This window comes from Narcine bancroftii, chromosome 2 (genome assembly GCF_036971445.1).
Source record: "Narcine bancroftii isolate sNarBan1 chromosome 2, sNarBan1.hap1, whole genome shotgun sequence".
Taxonomy (NCBI): Eukaryota; Metazoa; Chordata; class Chondrichthyes; order Torpediniformes; family Narcinidae; genus Narcine; species Narcine bancroftii.
In genome coordinates this window covers 144,844,160-144,869,410 of record NC_091470.1, presented here as the reverse complement: position 1 = coordinate 144,869,410, position 25,251 = coordinate 144,844,160, and the positions used below count along the sequence as shown (strand labels likewise).

At 38.9% G+C, this 25,251-nt stretch overlaps 1 protein-coding gene across 13 annotated transcripts in view; it reads left to right on the top strand.

Moving 5' to 3' along the window:
* Positions 1-25,251, top strand: part of rerea (arginine-glutamic acid dipeptide (RE) repeats a) — a 502,370-nt gene that overhangs the window by 318,698 nt on the left and 158,421 nt on the right. For 12 of the 13 annotated variants that reach the window (XR_011351646.1, XM_069918381.1, XM_069918382.1 and 9 more), the window contains 3 exons: positions 3,814-3,938; positions 7,155-7,254; positions 24,846-24,944. Coding sequence is in view for 12 of the 13 variants with exons in the window: in XM_069918381.1 (XP_069774482.1) it covers positions 3,814-3,938; positions 7,155-7,254; positions 24,846-24,944 (324 nt within the window). In the remaining variant the exon portion in view is untranslated. The remainder of the gene's footprint in view (positions 1-3,813; positions 3,939-7,154; positions 7,255-24,845; positions 24,945-25,251) is intronic. The other variant, XM_069918388.1, reaches the window with a different exon arrangement.

The window sequence follows — 25,251 nt, the reverse complement described above, 5'->3', positions numbered from 1 at the left end:
GAAGACACAGGTCTGATTGCATTCAGAGTTGTCTTGCATCAAATGCATTGTCAGAGCTAAACAAAACCAGTGTGTGGCTATCACCAGCAAGTCCTAATACTGCTCTTAAGAAGCAGCAGTAGACTTTCTTATGCCATTGCTGACTGTTAGTGAAGCCTTGCCCACATTATTTGGGGTAGGAACTTCAAGTATGTCAATTGGTGAAATAGAGGAAGTCCTTACTCCTTCAGAAATGGGAGACAAAAGGGAAAAAAAATGAATAAAACATCTCATCTTAGTTTGTAATATTCTTTTAAATAATCCTTTATTCCATATAAAAATGACATAAATTATTCAACCTTTAAGATTTTTTTTGCTGCTTTAATATTGTGCAGTTTTTTTGAGATCCATTTAGCGAGAGTTGAGTGCATTACTGAAAAGGACAGTGAATTTGTAAAAATACAGACCAAACCACTCCAAATTTAAACCCCTCGCTATTCCTTTTGCATCAATAGTTTGTGGTTTAGGTGTGTGACATCACAATACTTGCTTTGGAAAAGAAGAGTTGCATTTCAGTTGAAGGGTGTAGTAAATTAATTTTGAGCTCCCTGAAACTTGGTGGTGGAGTAAATGTGTGCTTTTCCAAAGACACTTTGATCACAACAACCCTGAAAAAAGACCAAGTGAAAGGCCCAAAATTGTGTGGCTGAAGCACTAATACGATATTTTCAGAGGTTTCTTTGCAGTGCTTTTTTTTTACCTGAAGACCATTTAGTTGCTTCCGAAGGGGACCTCAAATGAATATGATAAAATATTCAAGCATGATAAAATGCACAGCGACACAATACCTGTCCAAATTCTTTGCTGAATGTTCCAAATTGAAAATTACGTCAGTAGATCTGTTTTAAAATTGGAACCATGTGCAATATAAAAAGAATTAAAGGCTATTGCCAAAAAGGCAATGCATTAACTGTACAATGATCACTGGAATAAAGCTAATTAGACCCCTTGATGATCGCCATATTAATTTAGCAGCAATGTCTTATAATTTGACTCTCCCCCTTAATGGTTATATTTAATGATTTACTGAATGTTACACTAAAAAGTGATGGAAATGGTACTTGATGTCTGGGGAAATTACATTTTTGGGGAGTGTTATTACTGTTTTCAGGGACAGAATTGCTGATGCCATGTGCCCTCAATCACCAACCTCCAGAGTATGCACAATTTCCCACCCAAAGTCAATCCCCTACTGATGTATTGTTTTCTATTCTTTTGCATTATGAACTGACATTTATTTGTTACATATGTGGATTGACCATTGATCTGGAGGAACTAAACATTTGGGCTTCATTACTTGGATATGCAACAGTTCGTCTGACAAACCTTTTGCTGTTGTTAAACCATTTTTAAAACAAAAAAAAAAACATGCACTGGATAGTTTGCCACCAAGGAACATCATGCAGAGAAATCTTAATCTAAATGGAGACTTCCTTAATATTTTCATGGCACTGAACTTTGAACACAAGACCATCGTAGCAAAACAAAAGCAAGTGCAATCCATGAGAAATAAAATCTGAAAATGCTGGAATCTCTCATGTTGGACAACTGCTTTGGAGAATATCTCATTTTGTTCTTATATCATTGGAACAACAAAAATGTTGGTATTAAAACAAATATTAGGGTGCAGAAAGGCAGGAGGTGGGAGCAAAGAACAAGAGGGGAGAGCAGAAAATATGAGAAATTTTAAGACAATAGTTGGCATCGTCAACACTTTTGATAAAAGGTAGAAAATAGTGTGAGAATAACACCTGAGTCTCAATGTAGACAAGACAAAGGAGATGATTGTGGACTTCAGGAGGTCCTGAGACAATCACCATCCACTACACATGAAATAGATTGGTATTGGAAAGTTCCTCTGAGTCCATTGAAGTGGAGATCTATCCTGGATTCACAAAATCTCACTTGTGAGGAAGTCACGACAGTGATTGCACTTCCCGAGAAGACTGAAGTGACCAAAGCTACTGGTCTCCTTCCTGTCAACTTTTGGAGCTCTATCGAGAGTGTCCTGGCTGGCTGCATTACAGTGCAGTAAGGTTGCTGTAGAGAAATGGATCGGGGATCATTTCACAGGACTATAAGAGCAGCAGAGAGGATCATTGGGGTCTCCCTCAACCCCCCCCTCCACATCGACGTGATCTACTGGAATAATTGATTGAAGAGGGCTCTCAAAATCGTTAAGGACCCTTACCATCCAGCACACAGCATCTTCCAGCTAGTCCCATCAGGAAAATGATACAGGAGGATCAGAGCCAGAACTACCAGGCTGAGAAACAGCTTCTTCCCACGTGCAGTGAGAATGCTGAACGACTGATAAAACTGCTCATGCAATCTCTCTACTATTTATTTATTTTTAACTATGTGCTGCATTTAAATTGTTTGTAGATATGTATGTTTTTGCATGTTTTTTCACTGAGGACCGAAGAACGCTATTTAGTCCTGTTGTATTTATACAATTGGACGATTGTAATAAACTTGAACTTGGAAACTAAAACAATAGCACAGGTGAAAAGTAAGGTAACAAGGGGTCTCTCTGAGGTAATGTAAATACAGAATAAATATCTGACATCATTGCAGCAGGATGAGATGAAAGATGGAAGTATCTAATGATCCGAAATTCTTGAACTGAATCTTGTGTCAGAAACAGTCATATGCCCAGTTTCAGTGTGAGATGTCGTTCCTCAAGCTTGCATTGACCTAAATTGGGGCAGAGTGGGAGGCTGAGGACAGAGAGGAATAAGACAGAGAATCAAAGTGACAAGCAGCTTGAAGCTTGGGTTCACGTTTGAGGTCTGAGCAGTGATATTCTACAGATGAGTCACACAGTCTGCATTTGGTGCCCCTTGTGTGGAGAAAACAATGCAATGAGAGTAGTTTGAAATGATATGAAATTAAAATTATGTTGAAATCACTGCTTCACATGTGAAATGTGTCAGGATGATGGAGAAGGAGAAAGCAAATGACCAGAAGAGGGTGTCTCAAAATGGGAGAGTGTTCATTGGTGGAGACAAACCAATGTTGCTATTGGGAATGGTCCCTTTGCAAGGCAGAAATGAGGGAAAGATGTTTCACTCTTTGTGGCATTTGGGAATTTTGGAGAATAATTGTAAATGGTAGGTGGGTAGAAAAGTAAGGACAAGGGAAATCCTGTCCTTGTTTAACAAGGAGTGAGGATTGAAGTGCAAGTGGATGCAATTGTTGGTGGGGGGGAAGAGTTGTGATGAAGTTTTCGTGGTTGACAAAAAGGAAAATTGTGTTGAAGGCACTGATATGGCCAACGGCATCATCAGAGCAGAAGTGATGAGGGTTGGAACTGGGAGAGGGAGGGATAATATAGTCAAGTTCTGCAAGGAAGCATGGTGAGAGGGAACATTGGTAGCAGACACTGATCACTAACTCAACCTGTGAAATGGAAGTCGAGCGGAAATTGGCAACCAAGGGAAAGAAATTAGAGCATGACGTCACACACTCTCACTTGAAAAAGAGGTGAGTTGAGGATGGAATATTTATTATTTACATATTTATTTTTCGTGATACAGGCACAGCTGACAGCACCAGCATTAATTGCCTTTTAGAAGGTGGTGATGAGCTATTTCAAAGTGAAGAACCTTGGACAGTTTTGTTTTCTTATGGACTTGCTTCATTTTTGTCTGCCTGTTTATACTTGCTCAGGAAAAATGTTTGTAATATTGCCTTTGATCGGGGCAACCTTTGTTACATTTAAACCATTGCTTCCATTGAATATAATTCAAGCTAAATGTTCCCTCTCATTAGGCTAAGCTTCCAGAATTGAAGCCTCTTCCCCTGTCCACTGGTGAGATGGTAACAGAGCATGAGGAGCTGGTTTGGACACCTGGTGTCAATGATTGCGAGCTTCTGATGTACCTGAGAGCAGCCAGGTAAGAATGTGCTGGAAGCCGAATCCTTCCCATGAACTTTCAGGCAATTGCCTCCAAGGGGGAAAAAATGAACGAAGATTCTCATGATCATGTTCAAATTGATCGTGGGTTTAAATAGTAAGTGACTTTATTTTTGCTGCTTTTAAGAAATGTTATCTCTGTCTGTGCCATTTCTGGCATGTTTTTCATCTGTATCATGCAGTATCTCATCAGTGAGAATGTGCACATCCTGAGTGGTCTTGGCCTCCTGCATCTTTCTTTATGTGGGCTAAAGGAATGAATTGACAGCAATCTGCTGTACTGGAATTTCCTTACTATCACAGAAGGAAGCAGGACCAGCTCCAATGTCCCAAATTTATTATCAAGGGCATTCCAAAGAGCAAACTGTTCAGGAATATGCAAAGTACAGAGGAAAAGGGCAGGGGCTTGCTGGCCAAAAGGCCCATTACTGTGCTGTATGTCTAAATTTATTTTAAAAATTAAAAATTAAACCATACAAAGGAGAGGATTTGTAATGTCTGATCTGTTTGATAAACCTGAGAGAGCAACAATTTCTTCTGGGCAACTGGCTGTGGGAGAGTTGAAGGGGATCCTTGAGCTTTGGTCCTAATGTCTAACTAATTACTTGATGTATTTAGATATCTTGCATTGCATAATGAAATAGTTTGCAGACAACTTCTACCTAATTTAAACACATGGAGAGCCAGAATATTTGAGTTGAGTAGCAGTGGTAGACTGGTACTTGTTGGATATTAATGCTTTGGATTTGATACAAAAAAGATGTGATTGTATTGGTGAGGGTATAGCAGAGGCTTGCAGAGTTGCCAGGACTAGGAAATTGTTGCTGAGAGGAAAGATTATATAAGCCAGGGTTGTCTTCATTTTAAGTTAAGTCACCTTTATTGTTTATACCTTCTCGCACGGTAAAGATGAGATAACATTTCTCCAGGTCCATGGAGCATATTTACATAAATACATTGGAATAGAAGTTAAACACATTGAAAAAATAAAATATTAAGATGTGTAGATTAAGGAGACTGGGACTTTATTTATTGGAATGTAGACAGTTAAAGGGGGTTATGATAGAGGTATTTAAAATTATGAAGGGAATAGATAGATTTGACGTGAGTAGACTCTTTCCCTGAGGGCAGGGGAGGTTGGAACAAGAGGGCATAAGTTAAGGGGGCAAAAATGTTAGAGGATGATTCTTCACTCAGAGAGTGGTGGCAGAATGGAATGATCTTCCAGAGGAGATAGTTGCAGCAGGGTCCTTTCTGTCATTTAAGAGAAGGTTGGATGTGTACATGGATATGAGGGGGTTGGAAGGATATGGGTGGAGTGTGGGAGGGGGAAACTTGTGGAGTGGTTCATGTGAACTGGCACGGACTCGAAGGGCCGATATGGCCTGTTTCTGTGCTGTAAACTGTCATATGGTTATAAAAAGACAACGGTACCCTTCCCACACATGTTCTTGGAATTCAGGAGCCTGATAGCTTGGGGAGGGGGGGGGAACTTGCCCAATCTGGACATAAAGACCAGAGAGCTGCAGTACCTCCTACCAGATGGCAAAAGGGAGAACAGCTTACGTGAGGGGTGTGTGGAGTCCTTCATAATTTTTATTTCTTTTCGCCTGCAATGAGTGTTGTAGATGTCCTTCATGGTAGGAAGAGAGCCCCCAATGATCTTTTCCAGTGACTTCATTAACCTCTGCACAGGATGCTCTTGGTACATCCTCTGTAGAATGTAGTGAGGATGGAGGGTGGGAGATGAACTTTCCTCAGCCTTCGCAGGAAGTAGAGGAGTTGCTGACCTTTCTTGGCTATGGAGCAGGTGTTAAAGGTGAACAGTGATTTAATTGAACCATATAAAATTATGCAGGGCATAAATTGAGTGAAAAGAGAGGACCTGTTTCCATTACCAAAAAAAAAACAGATGGCAAAGATTTAAACTAATTGATGGGAAGAATAGATGGGTAATGAGGACAACCCTCTTTCCCAGCAGGTGGTCACAGTCTGGAATTCATTGCCTGATAGATTGACAATGACAGCAACTTTTCACATTAAAAAAAGTACTTCGATGAGAATGGGCGGGCTACTGATCATGCTGGAAGATGAAATTAAGCAAGATAGCTTGCTTTTTTCTTGATTGGCACAGAGGCTTAATGTAACTGTGCAACTCAGTTTCCATTACCTTTATGATTCTACTTCAGGAAAGGAGGTGAAATTAACACAGTTGGACATTTTCCCACATCATATCTCACTCTTAAGTAAAGAGTATGGTACCCACATGACTTTCAATATTCTGTGGAAAAGAGTGATGAGAAAAAAAAATTAATAATTGGCCATTGGGATTCTGATTTGGCAGGAGTTATCCTGCTGCTCCCTTGTCGGGAGGGGGGGTGGGTGGTATTCTTCAACTTGAGAGCCATAAAATAAAGGGAAAAGGGAGAGATGTGTATATTGTAGGTTGGATGCAAGGTGAAAAGTTATATAAAATCTCATGCAATCCTACTGCCAAATTATTGCTTTCAATGTGGTAAATTGGTGATAAGTTTGAATGCTGGAATTGAAGGAAATGGTTGAATCTTACAAAAATAAAATGTCGACGCCTCTGATTCTTATTCCATTGCTTTATCCTTGATTTCCTGGATGTTAGAACAATAAAGTCACAAGAATTAAATTTGTTTGCTTCAATTATTTTAATTCAGAAGAGAGATATTGTCACGACTGCAAAATACTGGTTTCAGGCTTGAACTAGATGTCATGACTTGAAAACATAGAGGTTTATAAATATATGTGTGTAAAATATAAATATATGTGTGTGTGTGTTTTTTATATATATATATATATATATACACACACACATACATGTTGATTAATTGTATTTTTAAAGACTTAAATTGGCAGCAATTTGAATAATGGAATAGTAAATACAAATGTTTTTAACTGAAAAGATTCTGTAAGATAATTTGTCAGTTATATTGCTAAATTAATATTGCTGTTTATAAATTGTTTAATTGCTGGACGATTTGTAAATGTACAACTTTGTCTGAACTAGGTACAGTGGCATTCACCTCCTTTTAGATGGAACCTCCATTTGTTATTAAAGAATGTCAGAAAGATAATTTGTTCAATGTCGTTATTTTCTGTCTTGACCATTTATTTGAAATATAAACATAGGTATTACATGCCGACTAATACAGCGTGTGTTCTGCAGGAGTATGGCTGCCTTTGCAGGCATGTGTGATGGTGGATCAACAGAAGATGGCTGCCTGGCAGCATCCCGTGATGACACTACAGTAAATGCACTAAATACTGTAAGTCTTCTCTGTGTTGGGCCTTTCACTGAAGTCTGAGGTGAATCATACATAAAACTCAGCCCCATAACTTTAATTCTTGAGTCAGAAGCAAACATAATTTCTGTCATGAAAAGATTATTATTAAAGTCGTGAAACTGAAATTGAAAATTTTATTCTTTTTCAACCAAGTGCACTTAATCAAAATTTGACAAATGAATCAAATTTTTCAAAAAATTTGTAGAATACATGTAGCTTATTCAATTAATCACAAATATTTGTTTGGATGGAAATGTAATGGGATGAACACTGAAAGAGAGCTCTGAATTTCTGAATATTTTTGGCTCCCTCTTTGGCTGTGCATGCTTTTTGCTGATGCTGTATCCTGAAATGGTTGAATTAGGTCAATTTGTATGAGGTTTGTGACTAAACAATGCACTGATTGTCTTCACAAATGGACAGTTCGATAGATGTGACACAACCACTTAAAGACGGGACTTAAATAATTCCATGTCTTTGTTGTGTGGTAGGGAATGATATACTGAAGTGAAAAACATATTCCATTTAATAACCAGAGCTATGCATTCCTATTATACCATAGTATTATTAAAACCCGAACGTTCCAAATATTTAAATTCTCTTTATTTATCTACACTGCCAGGTACTGATAGGAAGCTACTGCTACATCTCTGTGTGGGTGTTGTATACACATGCTAATTCATCCAAAGTTATGGAAGTATTACAAAAACTTCATCAATTTCACTGCAGTACATTCTATAAATCAAAGCTGGCAGCTCACTACTGCAATGTTTTATTTATGTCATGGCAGACTGCGGCAGAGAGCAATGAAATTTACTGTTAATTGTGAAAGATAGCTAAGAGGGACAGAAAATGAGAAATGTCATTCAGCTGTACTCTGAAATGTAATAAACATATTCTTCTGATCGTTATTTATATGACACAAATACAAATGATTGTAATTGCATAAGAAGCATTGGTTCAATTCATTTATACGTAACTGCAATTCTTCCTGAAGAGGCTCGGCAAGCAAGTGGGGGTTGTGGGGGTGGGGGGGGGGGGTGGGGACGCTCATGGAGAGAATAATGGATATCTTGGGTTTATAGCTGATTAAATTTGAAATTGCTGTCCCAACAGGAACTTGTAAATTGTATCAGGCTAAAACTGTTCCTTTCCTTGGGCTGTAAAAAAAATTTTGCTACTCTTTATTTATTAAGTTCTTTGAGGTACTCTGAATAAAAATCAGGACTTTCTTACATTTTTAGGTACATCATTACACCTTTATTCATGAATAATTCACTACTTTTTTTTCTTCAAGTGTGCAGTCCCTGTACAACGAAAGCCAATATAAATAAGAAATCTATTTGTTTTTCAGAGTGCAAAATTGAACTGAATGATATTGTTATTGCAAAGCATGTCCAAAATCTGCAGTATTGTAGAGCATTAAAGGATGGCATTTGCTGCTCAAGAAACATCAATTCTCAGTGGCTCTGTCAGACATGGAGGAGTGGTCAAATAATTCCCACAGAGGGAAGGAAGGAACAAAATTGGGAATATTGCGCTCCAAGTAAAACAAAAGTTGAGAGAGAATGTGCTTCATATTATGAAATAAAATGGGGCAGAACTGTAAAACTGAAATGAAAAAAGGGATGGAAGTCCCCAAATTCTGAAAATCCAGCTCTCATTGTACGTCCTGCTCTGAAAATGCTAATTAGCTGAATCTTTTGCTGGTGGTTTCACCATATTTGTATTAACTCCTGGTATTACTACTTATAAAAAACATATGGTAAATATCCAATGTAGAACAGACAAACCTGTCCCTATTTTATATCTACATTGATTCTAGTTCATAAATCCCTCATGCCTTTCAGTAAGGTTGTGGCTGACCTGTTATTTAACACCACTTTCATGCACTAAACCCACTTCCTTTAATTCCAATTATATTTTTAAAAAACAATCAACTTCTGTCCAAAGTAACTGAGTTTCCACCAGCTTTCCTGGTAGATTTCAGGCTAACTTTTCCTGTTTGAAGGCCATTGAAGGGGCACCATTACCTTCTTAGGCAGATTTACTCTCTTATTGTGTTCATTTTTATAACCCAATTTGTGAGGTAACCCATGTGTTTTGCACCCTGATCCAAAATATATTGCCCATGCTTCCCTGTGCTTTGAAAGCACAATACAGCAAAAATTCAAATAATCGCACTCCCGTCATTCTTGGTGCTCAAAATTGAAAGCAAAGATATCCTCTGCTCCTCTTAGAACAATGGAATATAACAGCACAGAAACAAGCCCTTTGGCCTTTCTTAGCCTGTGCTGACCTATTTTTCTGCCTCGTCTCACTGACCTGCATAAAATCCACAGCCCTCCATACCCCTCCTATCCATGTACCTGTGCAAAATCTTCTTTAATGTTAAAATTGAGCCCACATTCACCACTTCAGCTCATTCCATACTCCCACCACTCTGTGAAGATGTTTCCTCTAAACTTTCCCCCTTTCACCCTTAAACCCTGGCCTCTGCTTTGTGTCTCACCTAACCTCAGTGAAAAAAGCCTGCCTACATTAATTCTGTCTGTCCCCCTCATAATTTTAAATACCTCCATCAAATTTCCCTCATTCTTCTACGCTGCAAGGAAAAAAGTCCTAACCTTTTTCACCTTTCCCTATAACTTCTTTCCTGAAGTTGGGCAACATCCCAGTAAATCTTCTCCGCACTCTTTCAATCTTATTATAATCTTTCCTGTAGATAGGTGACCAAAACATATAACCATATAACTACTTACAGCACAGAACAGGCCAGTTCGGCCCTACTAGTCCATGCCGTAACAAATTCCCACCCTCCTAGTCCCACTTACCAGCACTCGGTCCATACCCCTCCAGTCCTCTCCTCTCCATGTAACTATCCAGTAAGATGTGTATGCAACTTAAATAAAATTTCCAGTCATGTTGTTTTAAAATATGAAAAGTAAAACATGAAAGTCTGCAGGCGCAGTGGTTGAAATAAAAACACCACGCTGGTGGGTATTTGTTTGGGTGCCTGCCGACATTTTTCCATACCTTGATGAAGGGCTTCAGCCGAAACATTGGTTGTGTATCTTTTTCTTTGCTATATAAAGTAAAATGTTTGACCAGCTGAGTTTCTCCAGCATGGTGAAATATGTCAGCCATACAGCAAGATCATTTTTAAAGTGAGTATAAAATATTTTCTGCTTTACTCTGGGAGAAAAATACTTCAGGATTATGATGCAAAGTTTTTGGCATCAAGAGTGTAGCCAGAGGAAGAACCGACAATAACTTGGTCTGAATTGTTAATAAAATTGAGCATCACAGGCTGTCAATGTTTTCCATACATTAATGATGCTGTACTTATCTTCAGAGTAGCCTATAATTCAATTCAAATTTAGTTTTCGTCACTACTAATTATATCTCCAGGCTGCACTTTCTTGTTTTAGGCAGTGAACAATCTCACCACTGGGAAGACTCAGAACAGTTGTCGAGCATCATTTGCATTCCCATAATGAAAGCATGCACACCTACTCTCATAAAAAACATGAAAAATGACCAGATTCTCTCATTGTTTGGGAGCAGAAGTGCTTTTCCAAGTCCCAAGCACCTTTCCTCAATCAAAAAGACAACCTGCGACCAGTTTTATACATGTTTCTTTCACCTGGCATTTGAAGTATAACTGGGTATTATGTGGGTTGGACATCCCTCTCCTTATGCTAGGACGTGTTAGTCATCAATTTCAGCTTCGTTTGTTGAATTCATGCCTGCAATGCCAAAGGGACTGGCATTCTAGAGATGTGGTCCAGTGGTAAGTGCTTTTGAGAAAGTCCTGGTGGTTCACAAGGACTCCTCCTGTTCATCATGTCGTATAAATCTTGAGTTAATCTTTTTTTAAAAATGGCGGCACTGCCAGAGAGGCAGAAGGAAATTTTACATAACATTACTTGCTCTGTAGAACTACATAACATTAAAGGAATCTTGGAATCTAAATGTTCCTTAACATTGTCGATTAGAAAGTTCCACAGTTCGTAATCCTTCCTTTTATTATGGTAGTTAATTAGCCAATTTTCAATAAAATCTCTGGACAATACATTGAATGGATGCTGATGGCATATTTTTGTCAGTAGATCTTATTTCCCTCTTTCCGATCCTAAACGTATACCACAGTGATGATGAGGTAATCAAACATCATTTAAATGCTCTTCCTCTGTGATTTTTATTCCAACAAATTAAAGAGTTATTGAGTTTTACAACACAGAAACTGGGCCTTCAGTCCAACTTGTCCGTGCCAACCAAGTTGTCTAACACAAGCTGATACCATTTAGAGCATTTACAGACCCTTTGGTTCGTGATGTTGGCCTGAGCTATATCACCTACTCAACAATCTAAACCTTTCTTACTTCACACCAATAACCCACATGTCCCCATCTAAGAGTCATTTAAATGACTTTATTGTACCAGCCTCCACCACCACCCCAGCAATGCATTCCAGGCACCCACTACTGTTTGTAAAAGAAAACTTACCCTGACATCTCCCCTAAACTTTCCTCCCCTCACTTTTTTTTTTACAGATGTCTTCTGATATTTGCTACTGTGTCCCTGAGAAAAATGTGCTGACTCTCCATCCTATCTATGCCTCTCATAATCTTATAGATCTATTAAGTCATCTTCAATCCTTCTTCGTTCCGAACCTTGCCTCATAAGACTCATTCTCCAATCAAGGCAACATTCTGGTAAATCTCCTCTGCACTCTCTCTAAAGCTATCACATCCTCCTGGGAATGAAGCAGGAGCACTGAATCAATATTCCAAATGTGCTCTGAAACTTGATGGAATGGCCTCCATTAAGCCCATATCCCTCTAATTATTTTTCCTATTCATTTGCTGTATTTTAAATGTTGCAGTTGTCCCTCCCTCTATATTGTCCCCTTTGCTCATCACCATCATGTGTGGCAAAAGGTGCTCCTCATGTTCCTTTTAAATTTGTCCTGTCTTACCTTCATTCTATACCCTCTAGTATCACATTCCCTTACCGTGGTGAAAAAAGCTGCGACTACTTACGTTATCTATGCCATTTGTGATTTTATAAACCTCTGTAAGATTCCCTCTTAAAGTCCCAACCTCCCCTTCCTTTCCAAATTCAAGCCTACCAATCCGAGTGCCATTCTTGTGAATATTTCCTGCACCTTTTTCAGCTTAAGAATAAACTTCCAACAACTAGGTGGCCAGACCTGCACCCAATACTCCAAATGTGGTCTCATGATGTCCCTGCTCTTGTTATTATTGTAAAATTCTTCAAATGATTTTATTCAGTACCCTGACTGATACAAAGCAAGTGTGCCAAGCCCCTTCTTCACCTATGTTTTTATTTGCTGTTAAGGTAATGGCTATCTCAGATGATTTTAGTATTGTTCCACTAACACCATCCGTCAGAGCACTGAGTTAATACAGTGCTTCTTGGTTGTGAAACTTGTGGTCTGGAGTTTAAACACTCACAAGTTCATTGCTCTCTGTACATTAAAATAAATCTCCAAATCAGACTGCACGTTGCTGTGCAAGTCATCCTGCAGCATTGTGGTGTAGCATGCATCTCTGATGAAATAGTGTTTTCTGTGGGCTGGTGTTGGACAGACTGATGGCCACCATTGAGCTTGTTACCACAGAGAAATCTCTAGAGTGGTGAGAGGTGTGCGGCAAACAGAGCAGGGGAGTTCAGCTGATTCTGATCAATCCCGCAGGAGGTGAGAAGTGAGACCTTAACATCCAGATGGTCAACATAGGGCTCAGCTGCTGCATGGATGCCCTGTGCCAACCCAGGTGCAGCCCTGAGACTCATCTTTCAGGGCTGACAGCTGTACTTTTTGCCCCAGCTTTTTTACAAAGTAAAATCATTTGAAGAATTTTATAATAATAACTATAATAAAATAGAATTGATTGGAATTCCTTTTGCTGTCAAATAAAATTCCCTTCTGGTGAAAACTCTCCACTGTTATATTCAAAGAACGTAGAATACTAAAGCATAGTATAGGCCCTCGATTTTGTATCATATTTAACTCATATAGTTCGACCAAAATAAAACGAACCCCATCCAACCTTGTAACCCTTTATTTTTCTTTCAGCTATGTGCCTATCCAAGAGTATCTTAAATCCCCGTCATGTTTCAGCCTCCACCACAACCCCTGGCAAGGCATTCCTCCCTTCACTTTGTACAGATATCCTCTGGTGTTTGCTGCTCCTGCCCTGGGAAAAAGGACCTGGTTGTCTACCTTATCCATGCCTCTCAGAATCTTATAGGCCTCCTTTTAGTCACCTCTCATCCTTCTTTCCTCCAAAGTGAAAAGTCCCACCTCTGCTAACCTTGCCTCAAGACTTACTTTCCAATCTCCTCTGTACCCTCTCCATGGCTTCCACATCCTTCCTGTGATGAGGTGACCAGAACTGAACACAATATTCTAAATGTGGTTTCACCAGAGAATTGTAGAGTTGCAATTTGATAATTTGATCTTTTGACTCTTGAACTCAATCCAAACCCCCCCCACCACCCCCCCGAACGGTAAGGAAATTCTTTGTTTAGGCACATGTCCCCAAGAAGTCTTGAGGACTTCTTGTTTTCTGTGGTAATTTGTAGAGTGTAGAGTGGGACCTTAATGCACCTTTTACCCACTGGCCTTTCGGCACATTGCCAGTATCAGTCATTTGTGTGGACTATAAAATTATAAAGTAGAACTGGAAGGCTGCACGCCATCCCTGGTACAGTCCATCGCTGGCATTCCAGGAACCAAATGTCTGACAAGTCCTCTGTTGGTATTTGAGTGAGTAAAATACTGTGGAAATTTATATAAGCATTGGGACATCAATGATCAGTATCAGAGTCTTCTTGAGAATGAAAAAGCTTTGAATGGTCAAGAGGTCAGCCACTCATTGCCACCTTTAGCTGTGATTTTGACAAGAATGTCTCATTTATACCTCTGTTCATGATTAATTTCAATGGAGGACCTGAAGAATGATAATAACATTGACCATTGGGGACACTAGCTGAGGATTCTCTTGTGGGTGATCAATGCATGGCGTTTGGTTGCAGGAGGGCTATTTGCTTACCAACAAAATCTATAAAGTCTAATGTAGATCGTCTTGAGCTATTTCATTAGATTGGATTTGAAACTGAAATTGAAGCCTCACTCTTAGCCCGCAAGTGGTGGAATTGAAGCAGCTGACACTGGTTGTGGAAGGTTCCTTACTGAGGAATTCCAGGCTTGGATTGCTTGGGCCTATGATGTTTTGCCTTTCATAAGCAGTACCCAGTCTCCTCAGCAGTGGGGATGGCCCCAGTTACAGCATGCTTTTCTCTTCAATCCCTGTCCTCCCTACTTCGGTTGTACTCAGTGGAGGACTGCCTCATGATTATTAGCTCATTTGCAGAATCTAGTTGTTCCATCAATGTTATTGATGCAGTACAGGAGCATAAGAATGCAGAGCAGAAAGAGACCATCTGGAACTTCTCGTCTGTTCCACGATTTAATGACTGATCTGATCATGGCTTCAATTTCATTTTCCCGTTTTACCTCCACAACCCTTGACTCCCATATGGCCTGAAAATTGTCCATATCAACCCTGAACATATTCGATGATCCAATCTCAGGGATAAGAATTCCAAAGATTTACGTCTCTGCTAGAAGAAATTTCTCCTATCTCCATTAAAAATACTCAATTATTCCAAATTCCCTCTCTATCTGTGCGAGAAACACCCTCTCAGCATCTATCCTGTCAATTCCTCATGGATCTTCTATGTTTCAATAAGAACGTCTCCCTTCTAAGTGCTGCAGAATGATGCACATCTTACCTGCTCAACCGTTCCTCATCAAGTCACCCCTCCATCTCAGGAATCAAGCTAATAAACATTCTCTGAACTGCTCCCCATGCAGCAATATCTTTCAGTGGGGTGGGGGGGGGGGAAGGAACTTCATTATACTCCAATAACCCATATAATCACAACAAAACTTCCTTCCTTTAGCACTCCATTCCCCTTGTAAAAAGGCCACGGTTCTTTTTTTCCTCCCTGTTGCAGCACCTACATGCTGATGCTCTGTTTCATTTGTAAGGGTAACCAGATAATTTGATAGCCTTCTCTGATATCTATTTAAAGTGGTTTTTTTTTTCCATTCTTCTAACCAAAGAGGTGACCTCACATAGCCCCACTTTATACTCCATCTGGCAAATTTCTGCACCCTTGTTTCATCTATCCATATTCCACAGGACACTCTTTCTATCCAGCTCATGGCTTGCTTTCTAATCCATTTTTCTCAACATTAAATCTGGCTGCAGTACACTCCATCATTTTATATATTGTTTGTAAATAGCTGAGGCCTCAGCAATGATCCACGTGGCATGCCACTAACTCAAAAATAAACCACTTGTCACAATTTTCTATTTCTGTTAACCAAATCCTCTATGAAGGCTGGTGTTTTACCCACAACTTCATTCGGTCTTGTTGGCATTACATTTTATATGACACAATTTGGAATGCTCTTTGACAATCCATGTACAAGTTGCTCTTCTATCCAGCTAGTTGCATCCTTAAAGAGTGCAAATAACTTTGCCAAAAATGATTTCCTTTCAATCTACAGATGAATAGGGTCAAGCTTGATTTTGGATTTTCTAAGTGCCTTGAAACTCTTCATGATGGATTCCACCATTTTCTCCACAGATACTGGGCTGAGTGGCCTGTTCTTTTCTGGTTTCCTTCTGCTAACTGTGCTACCAATTTCAACAGAACTTCTGTACCAAACAAAAGCTTGATGTATTGGTAAGGATTTAAAAAAATGCCTGGATAGTTTTACACTGGAGCCAGATTGCAATTGATAATCTCTCTCTCCAGAGTCTGGGTCCAATGGGATAAACAGGTGAAAAAAAGACAATGCTTGGTTTCATTTGTATGTCAATTATCAAGCTGGTGTCAAGAGACGTTCTTAAAACAAGTTCTACAGTTTATAAACATTACACTTCCCAATTTCTAAATCATAACCACTTTTTAATCACACTTTCATCATAAAATATAGCTTGCAGGTCCAGCAGCCCAGATGACAATAATAATTTGCATGGTCTGTGACAGAGTGGGTGTTCCCTGTCTACCTCCAACATCTCATAAAAGGTGGGTTGGTAGGTGAGAGTAAATTAGGAATGGTGGAGGTGGGTGGGGAGTTTGACGATTCAATGGGCCAAAGAGCCTGTTTCTGTGTTGTGCGGGTCTTCAACAATTGTACATTCATTTTTCTGAGGCTCCCTTTGAAACTTCAACCTGACATTTCTTGTCAACAGTAGTTTTTTGACACATTGCAAATGCACATGCTTTTGATTGAAGTAAGCACCTGGCCCGAAAGACCACTTACAAGTTCTGGCCACAAGGTTAGAAACTTGCTTTCACAACTGATCCTCCTCATCCCACCATTTTCTTTTCCCGTGAACATTGTGGTCTTGTCGCAATCTAGCTATTCTCAGCTGTACACTCACCAAAAAAATGAGTTCAGTAATTTCTTCGCCTTTAGTTAAGAACCTTCAAAATATTCTTCATGTGTTTGAATGATTGAAGGCATTAACTTTTATGTATGCCCTTATGGTTTTTTTTTTGTTGCTTTGATAACAATTTGGTAACAAACCAAAGTACCAGCCAGATTCCCAAGCCAAAGCTTCACGCTTTTACACTTTTATTTTTGGAGATAATGCTCAAAAAATGTGCTCCAGGGTTTGAGTAGTTACACTTTTGCCTTAGATTTTCCCATTTGAAAATGGGGGTGACTGAATTTACTCTGACGACTTTTAATCTCATTATCTTGTGTCTTTGAGGAGGGTTTGATTCTTTAAATCATCCACTCTGGAAAGAATTAATTTTAAATTTCATGAATCTTCTAAGTATTGTTCATTTAATATCCAAGGTTGAGGGAAAAGAACAAAACGACGTACAAGTAATTTTAGAGGCCTTCTCAATTGTAGATGGATTGGTGTTTGTAGTTCTTGGCTTGACTCTGTGAAAGAGAATTTGTTTTCTCTGGAGTTTGCAAATTAGCATCATCCATGTCATGGGGCAACCTTTTCAAGTCTGGGGAGTTCTGGTGTCAATCAATGATACACGTATGCTCGCGCTCAGCTGGAGATGGACAGATTTGGCATGTGGACTTGATTGCCTTGCAGGGGAGCAATACTTCACATGGAGTGGACGAAGATGAATGTTGCCATGTGGCGGGTCTGCATATTTGCTTGTGAATCCATCAAGTTTCTGGATCAAGTTGACCCAGCTCACAAGTCTCCCTCTGGAGTGTGGGAGGTGTTGTCTCAGAGGTTGGATTTGAGCTCGTCCCCTCGATACCATGGGTTCTCAGTTGAAAAATAACAATGATACTCTTATGTGGGTGTTTTGAACCTTTTAATGGAAGGTTCACTGATCAGAGGCTGCTATGTCGTGGGCAGGTTGTTGTTTTCAAATGCAAATTTATGATTTGGGCAGACTCTGGTGCAAACATTGTGGATGTTTGAAACAGTAGATTTAAAAGTGGATTATAATTGCACAGTTAACCTTTGAAGGAAACTTGCTTGGAATTCTGTTAGCAGGAAATCTGCTGGTTTCAAAACAGATTTATTTGTTCACGGAGCTTCGTCACTCTTCATAATGATCTTGAGAGTCCACATAGAATTTGTACGAGTTAATTTTAGAGGAGAGGGTTACAATTCACTGTCTACATTTAATTTTTGCCAACCTTTCTGAATACCGTTTAATAGCACATACAGAATGTAGGTCTAAATAAATAGATCTCTCACTGTAAAGATTTTTATTATCTTTTGGCAATAATTAGGTAGGGAAATAAAATCCAACATCCCTCCTTTTTGCAGTATCATTCAATTTTCTCTCATCCTTCCCTGAATGCAGTGACTCATTTTAACATATAATTAAGTGGGTATGAGGACTCCCTCAAGTACCAGCAACATAAATTGCCTCTTATCTGCCAGGCTAATTTGAAGTGTAAAGTACGTTTGTATTTTTATATCACATTCTGCATTTTAAAAAATGCTTTGTGCAAGGCACAGTAAATATAATGGAAGAAGCAACACTCGATTGTACATGTTGATGCTGCATTATCTGATCACATTTGATAATATGCAGGCACAGTGAAAGGTAATAAAGATTATATATAAAGTCTTGAAAGATCAAGAACATGCTGACCTGCTTTTGTAACACGGGTGGTGAAAGTCGTATCTACAGAATAATCAATGGAGCTAAAAGTAAATGGCTGTAATCACAGATGATGCATTTGGTTTTGTTATGACTGCAACATGCAACGCCACTTGTGGAAGGTCACAGTGGGGAAAAAAGGGGCATGCAAATGAAGTTATAAATTACAGTTGAAGAACAATATTTTGATGTGTTGGATGGTGACTGTCAGACCAGCGAGATGAAATTCATGAGTTCATTATAGCGCAAAGGTGCTTGACAGCTGAGCCATGCCGAAAGGAAAATTTATTCTTTAGTTTGTGCTGACAGAAAATGGCAGATCATATGAGCAGTTTGTGCAGATGCAATGAGACCTTGCAGTGAAATTGTGTCACCCTGACAGCTCTGCCAGCCCTTGTTATTTATGCTTTCAACCAAAGATTCTTTAAATGACAAAAGAAGCAATTTGTACTTCGTGTGTGGGTCTGTGTCTGTCCTACAGTATTGCCCTATTTAAATTTCTGTAATTAGGCGAATATACAATTCTAATTTCTGAATATATGTAAGGTCACACAACTGAATTCTGCAGACGGCATTTGGATATATTATTCAGGAAGTGGTTGCTTTTTGGAACAAACTGTCTACTGCCTGCTCTCAATCCTCATTTTAAACTAAACAGCTGATTGAATTGCATATATTGCATCAGGCTGTTAAATCTTTGTATTATCTATGTTAAAATAAAACTCCACTCAATACAGTTCCAGCAGATCTCCTTATTGTCAGCAAGAGTAAATGACCTGTACTTACACATTGCTTTCATGCTTGAAATTCATTAGTTAATTTCAATTTGAATTGGAACTCATTTTTTGATTGATTGCTTTCCATTGTCACATGCTGTTATGTGTTGGACTACATTTCACAGCCTTGTGTGTTAGACTTGGGCGTGCGATGAGTTTCACTCACCCAGGCCACCTATTTGCATCCCCTCAACATTGCTCAGTCCATTTTGCCTCAACTGTTCTATTCCAGAAATCCTCATCCATATCTTTTTTACTTATGGCCCTAACCATTCCAATTGACTCCTGGTTTGACTTCATTCTCCCTTCAATCTCTTCCTTTTCTAATCTACCAACATGACCAGTTCAACTGCCATCCCTCTGATGCCAAACTACATCAATTTGTAATTAATACATATATTAAAATTATCCAGACTCAAGTTCCCCGTGATATTATCATGTGATAACCTCATGTAACACTATAATCCTCGGTGCTATCTTTGATATTGTCATTCTGGCCACATGATTATGCTTGATTGTAATTCCCCCACCATTGTTGATGCCGTCTCTCATTGTTAGGCACCTGAGCTGTGAAATTGTAACTCTGAGCCACTCCATGTCTTCCTTTAACACACATCTCTGTGACCATCTTTTGGCTTTTTTCCCCAAGCACCTGACCCAGTTTTTGTTTAATATGCTCTTTGACCTTTGAACATTTTGATCCATTAAAGATGCTATGCCAGGATTTAAAAAAAACAACTTGTGTTGTAAAGGATCATCGTCAAACAGTAACCTTTCTCTCTTGAGGCTGTTGACTTCTGCAAGGTCACAAGATTTCTGGTGCGATTGAGGAGTTGCAAGGTTGTCATTCCCATTTTGCATGTCTGTTATTTGGGTGGCATGGTTAGCATAGTGGTTCGTGCAATGCTATTACAGAGCCAGTGACTTGGATTCAAATCCCGGGTTGTCTGTAAGGGAGTTTGTATGTTCTCCCTGTGTCTGTGTGGGGTTTCCTTCCACCCTCACAAAACATATGGGGTTGTAAGTTAATTTAGGTGTAATTGAATAGCAGGAGTTTAAATGGCCCAAATTGGCCTCTTCCTTGCTGTAAGTAAAATTTATGAAAAAAAAGTTTTAAAAAAACCTAAACTTGCAACCAGATTCTTAATTTTATTTTGCCCTAATTTTGTATCATTGAATTAAATGTGGCTTGCTCAACTTTTTTTTATTTTTTTTAAATTTTTTTTATTTTTCACACCATAAATCACATTAGCCATGATATACACTATTTCTTTTTCACACATATACAGTGACTTTTTCTCCCCCCCACCTCCTCCCAAGCCACCCCCCCACCCCCCCCCCTCTCATCAATTTTAGGTATACAATCTAGGTTGCATTAAGCCAGTCAGACAATGTTGTCATTCAACAAAATTACACCAGAAATTCTACTGAGTCCATTCTTTTCTTTCCTTCTCCTTCCATCAACTTAGGTAATGTTTGTCCCCGGTAGGTTTTCGCTATTGTATTTAATGTAAGGCTCCTATACTTGTTCGAATATTTCAATATTATTTCTTAACCTATATGTTATTTTTTCTAATGGAATACATTTATTCATTTAAATTTAGTAGTTTCTTCCTTTTTAATTTGGTTATGTATTCCATTAATATTTAAAGACATATAGTTCAGCGTAGCCCTTTTATATTTTGTTTATCTTCTCTTTCCGTTTTTCCATCATTACCTTTCCTCCTTTTCCATTTCTGTTTTCTTATTTTCAACTCTTTATAAGACAACATTTCTACAACATCCAACATTTTCCTTATTCTCCTATTTCTATCTTATTTATCCCCAATCTGAGTTGTCCTTTATCCCTTGTCGGACAACCACATCTCCCCTCTCCATTTGGATTTGCGAATCCACTCGCAAGCGTCAACTGATTTTGCAGTGACCGCTATTTCCCCCCACCCCGCCTCCCCCAGAAAAGATTTCACTTTTCATATGTCACAAAGGTCACTCTTTTAATTCCCTCCTTATTCTCTCTATTCCATTACCTTCCCTTATTAATTCTTGTCTATACTATCTATATTTTCCTCTAAGTACAGATACATTCATGTATGCTCATTGTCTCTATTCACTCTTATACCTCTTTACCCGCATACATATCAATCGTGATCATTTTTACTCTCATTACCCGTCTTCATCCCTCAGTCTATTTTTGTCTTTACCCACATACATATCAATCGTGATCATTTTAACTCTCATTACCCGTCTTCCTCCCTCAGTCTATTTTTGTAATTGTTCTGCAAATTTTCGTGCTTCTTCTGGATCCGAGAATAGTCTGTTTTGTTGTCCTGGAATAAATATTTTCAATACCGCTGGATGCTTTAGTATAAATTTATACCCTTTCTTCCATAAAATCGCCTTTGCTGTATTGAACTCTTTTCTCTTCTTTAGGAGTTCAAAACTTATATCTGGATAAATGAAGATTTTTTGCCCTTTATACTCCAGTGGTTTGTTGCCCTCTCTTACTTTTTCCATTGTCTTCTCCAGTACCTTTTCTCTTGTAGTATATCTTAGGAATTTTACTACAATAGATCTTGGTTTTTGTTGTGGTTGTGGTTTAGAGGCTAATACTCTATGTGCCCTTTCTATTTCCATTTCTTGCTGTAGTTCTGGACATCCTAGGGTCTTAGGGATCCACTCTTTTATAAACTCCCTCATATTCTTGCCTTCTTCATCTTCCTTAAGGCCCACTATCTTTATGTTATTTCTTCTGTTATGGTTTTCCATTGTATCTATTTTTTGAGCTAGTAGTTCTTGTGTCTCTTTAGTTTTTTTATTAGATTTCTCCAATTTCTTTTTTAAGTCTTCTACCTCCATTTCTGCTGCTACTGCCCGCTCTTCCATCTTGTCCATTTTCTTTCCCATTTCTGTTAAGGTCATCTCCATTTTATTTATTTTCTCTTCTGTGTTGTTTATTCTTTTTCTTAAATCCTTAAATTCCTGTGTTTGCCATTCTTTAAATGACTCCATGTATCCTTTAATAAGAGCAAGTATATCCTTTACCTTGCCTTTCTTTTCTTCTTCTATTTCACTGTACTCTTCCTCTTCCTCTTCTTCTTCCTCTGGGTTGACCATCTGTTGTTTCTTTGTTGCCCTTTCCTCCTCTTCTTTCTTGTTTCTATTGTCTTCTGTGGTCTCTTCTTGCTGCAGGTGTTCTGCAGCTGTCGTTGCCGGCTGTGGAGATCGACTCCCCAGCTGGTCCCCCCTCCCGTCGGTGTGTTTTTTTTCATTCGCATCGCACATGCGCGGTTGCGCACTTTTACTCGGTTCTGCGAGCCATTTTTGTAGTCCATTATTTACCGACCTGAGGGAGCGGGTTTCTCTCTCCGCAGCGGGCCTCTTCGGACAGGTAAGGCCTTCACCTTTTTCCTCCTTTGTCTTCTCTTCCTCTCTTCTTACCGTTGCTTTCGATTTTTCTTTTTTTGTCGCCATCTTCTTTCCACCTTTATACTCACTTTTCTGTAACTTTTATTTCTGTGCCTTTGTGTTTTCCTTTGTTTTTCCCGACTTTTCTGGAGAGGGCTGGAGTTCACCGTCCGGCCACTACTCCATCACGTGACTCCCTCCGCTTGCTCAACTTCTTGATGATCACTTTCTCAAGTAATAATGACAGGAATACCACTTCTTTTAGTTTTAATTTTTATAATAATTTTCTCTTCACTTATGTTCTAATTATCTACTCGGGAACACAATCCAGACTCCACGTTTGCAAGATATGTGAAAGAAGTGATAGGGAGCAAGGAGTGATTTGTTGCGCAAAAGTACAAGCGAAGCTGGAGGGGTTTGGGAAAGCACCCAACAAATTGATTTGGGGTTTCCAGGGAATGACATGCAAGTTCTCTTTCATATATATATGTGTGACCTGCTGGCCTTCTGAGTGGCAGTGTGTAATTTCCCTGCATAGCACAAGTCAACCTGTGCTGTGTTCTGACTTGACTGGAGTTCTGAGCTTGGCACTTCTCCATTGGGATTGCAGCTGGAAATGGTAGGATGGCTTGGTTGTAACCCAATGTAACGAGTGCAGGGGCAGACAAAGTTGATGGCACCAAGCTGCTTCCCTGTTGAATTGGACGTCATAGTTGTAAACTAAAGGTGAGGGGGACCAACCGAGCATTTCCTCCACTCGAAATAAGGAGGCCTCATCTGTAAGTTGCTTACAAATCTAATCCAAGGTTGCATCAAAGCTGAATTCATTGTTAGCCTCTGTAATGAGTTCCCAACTATAATCCACTTACAGAGCCTTCCTTTCAAAAGCACCAAAGTGAGGTTGCTTCTTTGGAACCTGCATTCTTGATCAATCAACGTACTGTTTCTTGGTTACTTTTCCAAGTTCCAATGTCAAGCCCGTCTTGTACAGCAGTTGTCGACACTGTATGTACGGTGTCATGGACTCAAAAGGGAACAGTTTGGATGTATTGTGTTCTTGGAAGTCCTCATCATGACTTTATACTCCAATTCACTTTCAAAGTAATATAAAAGGAGTACTGTGCATATGTAAAAACACAATGCTGGAGGAACTCAGCAGGTCGAACAGTGTACTTCATAGAATAAAGAAACATAACCAACGTTTCTGACTTGAGACCTTCAACAAGGTGTTCCTTGATGAAGGGCTAAAGGCAGAACGTTGGTTATGTATCTGTATCTTTGCGATAGAAACTACTCTGTTTGACTGAATGAAATTCTCCAGCATTGGGTTTTTACTTCAACCACGGTGTCTGCAGACTTTTGAGTTTTACTCCTGTGCAATTGTATTCCACTTGACCAAGAGGCTTTTTATCGTAGGACACTGTTGGAATGTAGAACACTATTTTAGGGGCAATTTTTTTGCTAGTTTTTCTGAAGGTTCAATTAATATTTTTGGGAAAAAAATAAATGAAAGGAGCTACAGAATTGGACTAAAAGCAATTCAGATTCATTGTGAAAAGAATGGAATAAATTGCATTCTGTTACATAAAATTCTGGAAACCCAGAGTGAAGTCAAATTGGAAGAATTGTCTGTTTCCTTGAGTCATAATTTTCCATTAATGAGTGCCATAAATGTTAATATTTTCAAATATCAACATATATCATAATGAATCAAGTGCCATTCACATTTATTATCATCTGACTCTACATATAAAACATGAAGAAACAGCATTTTTCCAGACCATGGTGCACATGCACACATGCAAATACACTGTACGTGATAAACGCATATGTACATAAAAGATATAATGTAAAATAAACATATATAAATATTTACTCAGTTACAGGATACTGTTCAGCAGCCTCACAGCCAACAGTCCTGATTTTGATGCTCCTGTACCACCTCCTTAATGGTAGTAGGTCATCCTAAATTTTCATGTATATTTTTACATTCTGAGTGTTATCACAATAAAATTGAATCTTGGTTTTATTTTGCTTAATTCTAATTTCTATGATGACTTAATTGAAGCCTATTTGCATAAAGGTAGGGATGGCAACCATTTTACTTGTTTACTTCATTGTTGCCATTTATTTTGCTTTGATAATATTCTTCTTTCTCCTTCTCATCCCTTCCCTGATCCCTTTCAGTTACACGAGAGCAGTTACGATGCAGGGAAGGCCTTGCAGCGGTTGGTGAAGAAGCCAGTACCCAAACTGATTGAAAAATGTTGGTCAGAGGATGAAATGGTAAGAAAATCTATTTTTGGTTGGGAAATAAGTCAAGAAACCGTTGGCAATTTTTAACTGAAGCTGATGTCACTTTAATCACTTTAAGATTCTGACAACAGGATCCTTTTCCTGGAGCAGCAAACATTAAAAGGGGAAAATGTAAATAAGTACAGTAAAATTCCTGTTATCTAGAATTCAATCAACTGGCAGCCTCAAGCAACCGGCAAAATAAACCAGAAAATAAATAAATAATAAAAATGCGAAAGTTTAAAATTGGCACCCCATTGTGGTCAGTTTGCCAATACATGCAATCTCAAGCAACCAG